The 9,599-nt window shown below is 42.7% G+C and overlaps 1 protein-coding gene across 1 annotated transcript; it reads right to left on the reverse strand.

Moving 5' to 3' along the window:
* Positions 1–7,736: 7,736 nt before the first annotated feature.
* LOC145284652 (uncharacterized) lies at positions 7,737–8,162 on the reverse strand. The gene has a single exon (XM_080133554.1). The coding sequence runs from the start codon at positions 8,160–8,162 to the stop codon at positions 7,737–7,739; it is 426 nt and encodes a 141-aa protein (XP_079989680.1).
* Between the last annotated feature and the right edge of the window lie 1,437 nt (positions 8,163–9,599).

The raw sequence follows: 9,599 nt of genomic DNA on the forward strand, positions 1-9,599 counted from the left end.
ACTCCATAAACAAAGTTTCTTTCTTAGAGCTGACTACGACATAGTCCTCTTCAAGTCCAATATAAACAAATTTCAGTTGATCCGCTCTCTCCTTAAATAATCAAATTCCACACACCACTACTGTTCAGTAAGCTGCTGTCTCACCAACCACTTTACACTCGTAAACCCTTATCCTCGACGAGCCTTCAGGCCTTGATAAATATTAACTCCCTCAGAGAATAAGCCGATACTATTGCTTCAGTTAATCATATATAGTACTCTCCTTCAATGCTCAATTCATGGATGAGGATAGTTATGTTGTCATGATTGCAGTCTTCTATGCAGCACTGTTTTTTTCTTTTTTTTTTTTTTTACAAAGAGTTTACCACATATCAAGGCCTGAAGGCCACTCGATGATAAGGATCAACATGTGTATTGTAGTTTTGGGACAGTAGTGTAGTAATCGTTTTGGTGGAACTTGGTATAAATTAGATTATTTACGAGGACGATTCAGTAACTTGTTTACATTGTACTTGAAGATGATGATATTGTAATCAGCTGGAAAGCATGCCAGCAGATTAGTTCCACAGGCGGGTAATTCTAGGAAAGAAGCTTTGTTCATGGAAGCCACGTTTAGCTTTAAGCACCCATAGAGCGTGGGGGGATAGTGATTTTGGCTAGACAAGTGTTTTGAAGAGGAAGGACCATAAATTGGAGCTCAGTCGAACACTTGCCATGAAAATAGCGATAGCGTAGAGACTGCCCAGCAGCGTCTCTACTGTGGAAAGAGGTTGCAGAGAAGAGAAAAGGGCATCGCCTACTAGATTACAAAGTTCGTTTTGAACCCTGTCAAGGTAGAATAGAGTGCTCCGAGCAAGTCCTGTTCAAATGTGGTACAGTACTTCATCCTAAAACATACTTGGCTCTTATATAGAATGTGAAACATACAACCGTGGAATATCCATGGGTCTAAATAAATTTTTTAAAGTTTTTATTTAATGAAAAATGAAATTAGAAAATTTGGAAATGATTACATATAATTGTTTTTAATTGATATTAAAAAAAAAATTAAATCATCTCTTAGCAAGGCCAAAGTGCACTGAGGTGTTTTATCGTTATTTCCATGGCAGTTGCTCGTCTGAACTCCAATCTCTGGTCCCCCCCCTCGCCAATCTTTCACAAAAAACACCCGTCTAGCCGAATCCACTGTGAAAAATTTCCCCCACTCTTTATCTGTGCCTTAATCAAAACATGGATTCCATGAACAAAGCTTCTTTCTTAGAACTGCACGCCTGTGGAACTCTGTTCCATCTGCCTGCTTCCCACCGGACTACAACTTGGATGTCTTCAAGTCCAATGTTAACAAATTCCTAATGCACCGCCCCCTTAAGTAAACACTTCATCAAATCTCCACACTAACGTAATGTACTTGCAATAACCCTTATCCCTGAGTGGCTTCCGGGCCTTGATAAGTGGTGATCACTGTGTAAAAAAAAAAAAAGAGATAAAGATTAGTGAGACTGAAATGATTGTCAGCAAAAGATGAGGAAAACTATGGGAGTATTTATAGGGGCGGTTATCAGCAAGTATCTGTTAACGCTAGCCACGAATTTGACCAAGTTGAAATCAGCAGGGAATCAGTCCCAAAATAATATGTTCTACAGGTGGAAACCCTTGCAAAGAAGCTCAATAAAAATTTGGTGTGATGCTAGATTAAAAAAAATGAAAGTCTTTTTTATATATATTTGGCAGAAAGACGAGTGCTTGCTGCGAATAACAAGAAATCAAAAGATTGGAGCTCAGTCGAGTACCTTTTATGTTAATATCATTTAAGATGTAAATATATCAGAAACTACATCAAAGAAATTAAACTAAATAGTTTGCATTATTTGGATTCTTCAGACTACTATTCTCATCCTGAGTGTCATTTTCACGATATTTCTTCAGATTTATTTTGTAAAAGTTGGGAATGTTTCTGTCGAACTCAGGAATTCATTTATTTACTTCACGGGGGTAGCATACTCTTATTCCATCAGCAATGTCTGGATAGAGGTCTTAAGTAATTTGCAGTTGTATTTTTTCGGTCGCCCACATTGAGTATTTACAAGATACACCTGAAGAAGGTCAGAGGTTACATCGACCAAAACATTGTGAAAGTCACACTCAAGATGATAACAGTAGTCCAAAGAATCCAAATGATACAAATAACCAATCCTCATCTCAAAAATTCAGAAACGTGAAACTAAATAGGTTTCATGTCGAGTAAGATCAGCTCTATTCCTCTTAATTTTAATGAGAAAACCAAAGGTGTTTGAATTCCATGAACGATTTAACAAATGTTCATTATACAATGTGGTAGAAAACGAGTTCGTTGCTGTGAATGTCTTGCAAGGAGGGACCAAAGATTGGCGCTCAGTCGAACACCTCACTATACAGTGGAAATTTGTAGGATTTGATTACTTAAGAGAGTGGCTCAATAAGAACTTGTAAAAGATCATATTATATTCAGCGGGGAAGCAGCCGCATAGTATTGGGTTCCAGAGCCGGGCAGTGCTAAGAAAGAAACTTTGTTCATGGAAATTTCATTTAGTTTTAGATACGATGTAACATAGCACGTGTGAGCACGTGAGAAATATCAGCAGGAGCTGTAAGATAACTGTCTTTCGAGGATATTAGCAACAGTGATCGAAAAAAGCACATATGCAAATTAGAAAGTGTCAACGAACAAGAGAAAGGTGGAAAAACACCACATAATCAGCAGAGGATAAAGTGCGGTTGAAAAATATGGCCATGTAAAGTCGAAGACGAGAAATAGATGTCTGCAGCTGGCGTGTAGTGGAGCATAAAGGAAAACGCGACCAGGGGAGATGGACATGTGGCCCCAGAGTAGCAGAAAGAGACTTTTTAAGCTGGTGTCGAGACGGAGGGAATAAAAACCGGTAATAAACGAATTGTGTTAAAAAAAATAAAAAGAAAGATAAGACGAGTCGGATTTATTTATTTTTGTTTCTTTGTTCCTTTTCGATGGCGCCGGACGATGTGGGGCTCTGAGACAGGTTTGAACAGTAATGAACATGCTCCGAGCGTAACGGTCACATTACACAGATAGAATTTTTTTTTAATGGAAATTGCTGCAGACAAGTTAAAAAGTGACTTGATGTAAGGAGCTAAAAAAATAAACATCACTTCAAAGTCAAGAACAATCAAGACAATTAAACTGTTTCAAATCTTAGGATTGTTTTTCTGTCCATATTCTAGCATGACATTTTCATAAACAGGATTCTGGAATTTTTAATGCAAAAAACACAATCTGAAGAAAAATACGCATCGTGAAATAAGAATAAAGGTAAAATTCCTTGTTCTCTGAGGACATGTCGACCCACCCAACAGAACTTCCTGTTACAAATCGTTTTGACAATCAAAATGACTAACCATGTGTTCTTAAAACAGAGAAATTCCAAAGCGACACATGGGTGGCCCCAGAAGACACATTCAAGTTCGTAATTTCTCGTGCCACACCTTAGCTGCTTCTATGACGGTAAGATTTGACTTCAATGACAGAACTAGGGATGAGAAAAGAGTTATAACAAAATAATAGCTTGGGTGGTGGCTAAATGGGAGGAAATTAACTGACAAATATGAAACGCTATTAATTCACTCTTTCATAATCCTAGCTTTTTTTTTTTACAGCTATTAAAGTCTTTTGACAAGAGAGGTTTCGTTTTATCTAGTGCATAGTCTTCTAAAGACACTTTCATAAAATAAAAATTTCTGAATATATATATATATATATGCTAGCCTTTGTGCCCGGCGTTGCCCGGGTGTTTGAAAATCTATGTTGAGCAAAAAAGAAAAAAGAAGTGGTAGTAGGCAGGCGGGCTTGAACCCGTACCATGAAGGAGGAAAAAAATTGACGTCTTTGCCGTTGCGCCCATCGTCAAACTGGAAGTGGCAAAGGTGAAATGAATGGCTCTTGTCTTAGGGAGGCCTCATATTTTAACAAGCTTCTGGACTTGACTTTTACTCCTGATCTGAAATGAAACACATACATTAAATCCATTGCCAAGGCCGCTGGAAAAATGGTGGGATCCTTCTATCGATCCAGTAGATATCTCACTGCTGATGCAATTCTCTATCTATATAAGAGCAAGGTACGTCCAAGGATGGAGTACTGTTTCCACATTTTTTTTTTTTTTACATGGGGGTCATCACTTATCAAGGCCCAAAGGCCACTCAGGGATAAGGGTTATTGCGTGTACAGTAATCAATGAGATAGTATTGTAGTAATCATTAGTATTGGGGGTTTTGATAGAGTGTCTTACTTAAGGGAGCGGTTTGTCAGGAGTTTGTTTATGTTGGACTTGAAGACGTCCAAGTTGTAGTCAGGTGGGAAACAGGCAAGCGGCAGAGAGTTCCACTGGCATGCAGTTCTAAGAAAAAACCTTTGCTCATGGAATCTACGTTTGAATTCAGGCACAGATAAAGAGTGGGGAAAAGTAGTTTCAGCCAGACGGGTGTTTCTCGTGAAAGATTGGCGAGGGGGGACGAGGGATTGGGGCTTAGACGAGCACCTGCCATGGAAATAACAATAAAACAAAGACAGGCTCGCAACGTCTCTTCTGTGGGAGAGAGGTTGCAGGGAAGAGAAAAGGGCATCCCCCACTAAACCACAAAGTCTATTTTGTACTCTGTCAAGGCAGGATAGGCTGTTTTTAGCAGCTCCTACCCAAATGCGGCAGCAGTACTCCATCGTTGGACGTACTTGGCTTTTATACAGATAGAGAATTGAGTCAGTAGTGAGATATCTTCTGGAGTGGTAGAAGGACCCCACCATTTTCCCAGCGTTCCATGCAACAGATTTGATGTACTTGTTCCATTTCAGATCAGGAGTAAAGTCAAACCAAGAAGCTTGTCAAAACATGGAGCCTCCCCAAGACGAGAGCCATCCATTTCAATTAATGCCAGATGGGGATCAGAGCGTTGATGATGTAAAGATAGAAGCTTGGTTTTGGATGAATTAAAAGTGACCAGCCACCTCTTCCCCCATTGTACCACGTGCTCAAGATCAGAGGAGAGAGAATTAGAGAATTTTGTCATTTATGGCCTTTGATGTGTTGCCATAGATGGTCGTGTCATCGGCATAGATGTCAACGAATGATTTAAGTATGCGTTTTGGGAGATCATTAATGTAGATCAGGAAGAGAGTTGGGCCCAGGATGGACCCCTGGGGGACTCCAGCATTAATACTGTGGGCATCTGATTTCTGCCCAGCAACCACTACTTTTATGAACCTATCAGAGAGAAATGATTTAATGATTGAGAAAACATTTCCAGTAATACCGTAGCTGGAAATCTTGTGAAGTAGGCCCTTATGCCATACCTTATCGAAGGCCTTCGATATGTCAAGAGCAATTGCCCTGGAAAGGAAACCTTTGTCAAGAGATTCACTAATCCTATATGATATAACCGTTAGCACATCTGCTGTAGATCTTGCAGAGCGGAAACTATATTGCATGTCACTAAGAAGGTTGTTTCTGTTGAGGTGGTTGACTACTTTTTTATTTAATATGGATTCCAACAACTTACTCATGACACACAGGAGACTTATTGGTCTGTACTGAGAGGGAGATGACTTTTCACCTAAATTCTTAAATACAGGCCATACTGATGAGGTTTTCCAGGGTGTTGGAAAGCACTTCTTAAGGCAATGCTTAAACAGTTTTGTAAGTATGGAGGCAAGTTCTGGTTGGAGCTTTTTCAGCACTATAACTGGAATGCCGTCAAGGCCAGTTGCTTTACTGGAATCAAGGTTCTTGATTAGCTTGGCGACCTCACACACAGATATTTGTATGTTGCATAGCGTGTTGTCTGTTATAGGAGGAAATACAGAGAGTTGATGGTCATTGTCGCATAGGGTAGAATTAGCTGCAAAGTTCTTGGCAAACAGTCTGGTCTTGTCTGATGCTGACGAGATGACCTCAGGTCCATTGATGATAGTTGGGATAGAATGCACACTTCTGTTCAAGATCCTGTTTGCTATTTGCCAGAACTGGTGGGAACCAAGCCGCTGCTCAGCTACTTTGCATTTAACAAACTGAGCATATAGCTCTGTTGCATGTTTTATTACTCTTTTACAGTGGTTGCTGGCAGTCATGAAAGCAGCTTTAGTCTCAGTACATCTATTACGTTGGTAGCTATGGAAAAAGTGATTTCTGTGTGCGATGGCAGCAGCACATTCAGGGGAGAACCATGGCTGGCTGTTAGGTTTTTGTTGGAATTTTTTGGATGGTATGAATCGATCTATGCCTACAATTAACCATTCGGTCAGGTCTGATACTATATAGGACACATCCTTTTTAAACATGGAATGCAGAGGTAGGTCAGATATGAATGTACAGAAACTGTCCCAGTCAGCCATAGAGTATCGATATACAGTACGGTTGAGAGGTACGTCTGAAGATTTATTACATATCATTTTTATCTTAACTGTTACAACAGAGTGGTCAGATGATCCCAGAGGAGATAGAATGGAACATGAATAGATAGGTATCTTCCTTTATTCATAACACATCAAAGGATGATCTATGCATCCTGAAACACAAACAGAACAAATACAGTGTTAGAAGTGCAGCACTACTAGACATATCTAGTGCGTATCTATCTATCTCCCTTCCCCCCACAAGTTTTTGGAGTAACCACAAAACTTAATTGAATAAATACAACAAAAGTCTCCAACTGAACACCAACCAAGTCTGTGGTTAACACACAACATCGGACTAGATTGGTCATTGGGGTAGACTGCCCTCACACTCACAGCATTATTCTTGCTGGTACGAATCTAACCATATCACGATCACTTGTCACAACGTGGCTTTTACCGTGTGGAATGTTCCATTTCATTGCGTCCCGCCGCGTTATGTGGTAGTAGACGTGGCAGGGCACGAGGCAGCTTCTTCTCAGGCATGGGAGGCATTCCGTGGGGAGTAAGAACCGGAGCTGGTTCCACGCCAGCACAAGGTAGAGGGATGCTGTCATGCTCAGACGGGTTGTGGGATGCTGGCTGTGTCTGTGATGGCTGTTGCATGGGTTCCATGAGTGTTGGGGGTGGAGGCTCCGAAGATGGGCCTGTGGTGTCAGGGTGCTGATCGGAAGGTGATGGAGATGTGGTGACAATTGGCCGAGGTTCCAAAGACTTGGTGGGCAGGCCTTAACCTTGGGCAGGGGCATTATGGGGCTGTACCCGTAGAGGTGTCTGCCTCTGCAGAAATAGTATGAATTTTCGTAGATGCTGTCTATTGCATAGGGTCACACGATGGGATCCATCCACCCGGACCACATACTAGTGGAACTGCCGTACTCCCACAACAACTCCTGTTCGCTTCCAGCGCTTTGGGTGGTTGCCTACAAGATTCTGTAGGTACACATGGTTCCCAACACCAACACGTAGAGGTGGCAGGAGTCTGGTGTGAGCATCCCACTTTTCATGTTCTCTGGAGTGCCTGCGAGCTAGGGCCCTTTCACGGAATATCATGGTTTCTTGCCATGTGTTGTGTGGACAATACCTCCCAAGTGGGATTGGGATAGCGTCTCTGATTGGTCGGCCAAAGAGTACCAGTGCAGGTGAGGCTTTGGTCTCAGGGTCGATGGAATTCCTGTATGTAATCATGGCTCTCTGGAATCTGTCAGTGTCCAGAGAACCACCAGGCCCAGTGTTGTTCATTAACATGCGCTTGACGGTTTTCACTGCAATTTCCGCCCTATTGTTTGCATGGGGGTTGGCAACACTGGAAACCCTGTGGTTCACCCCCCCATGCAGCTAAGAAAGCCCGTGTCTCGCCAGCCGTAAATTGGGGGCCCCCATCAGATGTGATTTCTTCTGGGATACCAAAAGTGATGAATATTTCCCGCAGACATTTGATGAGCTCCGCTGCTCCAGATTGTGATTTATAAGCAATCGGCCAGTTGGAAGATCTGTCCACCACAACCACATAGTCCATGTTGAGATAGTGGAAGTAGTCGCAGGCAATGCGCTGGAAGGGATAATCTGGGGGAATTATATCAGCAGGCGGCTGCAGAGGGTTGGATTTAGCTACCAAATTACAATGGCCACATCTGTCACGGACCAGTCCAATGTCTGTGGATATACTGGGCCAAAATACAGAGTCAGCAGCACAGGCCGTCATGGCGCCTATTCCTTGATGGGCAGCATGAAGGGCATTCAGGATGATCTAACGCAGTGATGCAGGTATAACAATCCGCTCTCCCATCAATATGACACCATCAACACTGTATAGGCTGTCACTGTATCTAAAATATGGGCGCAGTTCCAGGGTCAAATCCCGGGAATTCTCTGGGAAGCCTTCCTGAATTGCGTTCATGAGCTATTGTAACGTAGAATCAGAGGATGTGGCTTCACGAACCATATCCCATGTAACTACATCAGTGACTGAGTTCAGAGCAGCACAAGTGCTGAATGACATGCTCGCCTCATCAGCCAGTTCCTCAATGTCAGCCAGGAGACAATTTTGCTGCTGAAGTCGGGTAACAGGATGCTGCATCGGCTCCCTTGTTCTTATGACCTAGGATGTGAATGAGTGTGAACTGATATGGCAGGGTCTTCTCCTTTAGGTTTAGCAAGCGGCGGTTTGCAATGTCGGTGAGAGGTTGGTCGTTTAAGACTCTTATCAATGGTTTGTGGTCTGTCGTCACAATAAGGTCCTCACACCCAAGGATGTAGTAACGAGTCTGATGCAATGCGTACACAACTGCCGGGGATGTGAAGCGACTACTGATGAGGCACAGCTTCCATCCATGCGGGCAGCAAGTAAGCAGCTTGACCGGGCACTCACAGTACTTCTGCTTCAACAAGAAGCCAATACCATTCACAGACCAGTATGTAGAGAGGCAGGTTGGACAGGCAAGATCGAAAAGGCATACTCCATCCTTCATTTCATTGATAATGGTTTCCTTAGACTGTTTGAATGCTGAGTCGAGTTCGTCAGTCCAGATAAACCTATTGGAGGGCTTGAGTAGGTGACGAAAGGGTTTCATCTAGCTGGCCATGGAAAAGGCATATGCTCCCTGATTCACTAAGCCAAACCCTGCCCTGGCGCTTGAGATGTCCGTTGGTGTAGGGAAACTCCGGGCAGAATCTATGAACTTGGAGGATGGGCAGATGTTGGTGGGTGTAATCGTGAGCCCACCCCAGTCTACTGTCTCCGGAGCGAACTGAAGCTTCTTAGGGTTCAAGGTGACCCCGTTGAGGTACAGAAGGTCACACCATCTACACAGTTGGAAGAAGGACTCTCTTATGGAGATCGCCCATTTTAATGTGTCATCCACAATCTTCACCTTGTCTGGGAAGTCAGCAATGATGGCATCTAATCGTTGATTGTATCCATCACCGCTAGCCAAGAAACCTTGAGGGGCGACTCTGTATCTGTAACGTCCCCAAGGTGTTATGAAAGTGGTCAGATGACGATCATCTGGGTGGATTGACACAGAGTGGTATCCATTCCATGCGTCTGTCACAGTTTTTAGGGTATGTTGTGGGATCTGCTCGGCAAGATGGAACAGGCTCTGAACATGGTGTGTTTGCCTAACGGAATGTCGATTTAAGT

This window comes from Euprymna scolopes, chromosome 9 (assembly GCF_053919585.1).
Source record: "Euprymna scolopes isolate OS-2025 chromosome 9, ASM5391958v1, whole genome shotgun sequence".
NCBI classification, from domain to species: Eukaryota; Metazoa; Mollusca; class Cephalopoda; order Sepiida; family Sepiolidae; genus Euprymna; species Euprymna scolopes.

Bases quoted from the DNA above. Each gene is read 5' to 3' on its own strand.
- LOC145284652 (XM_080133554.1), bottom strand. From the start codon at position 8,162: ATGACGGCCTGTGCTGCTGACTCTGTATTTTGGCCCAGTATATCCACA.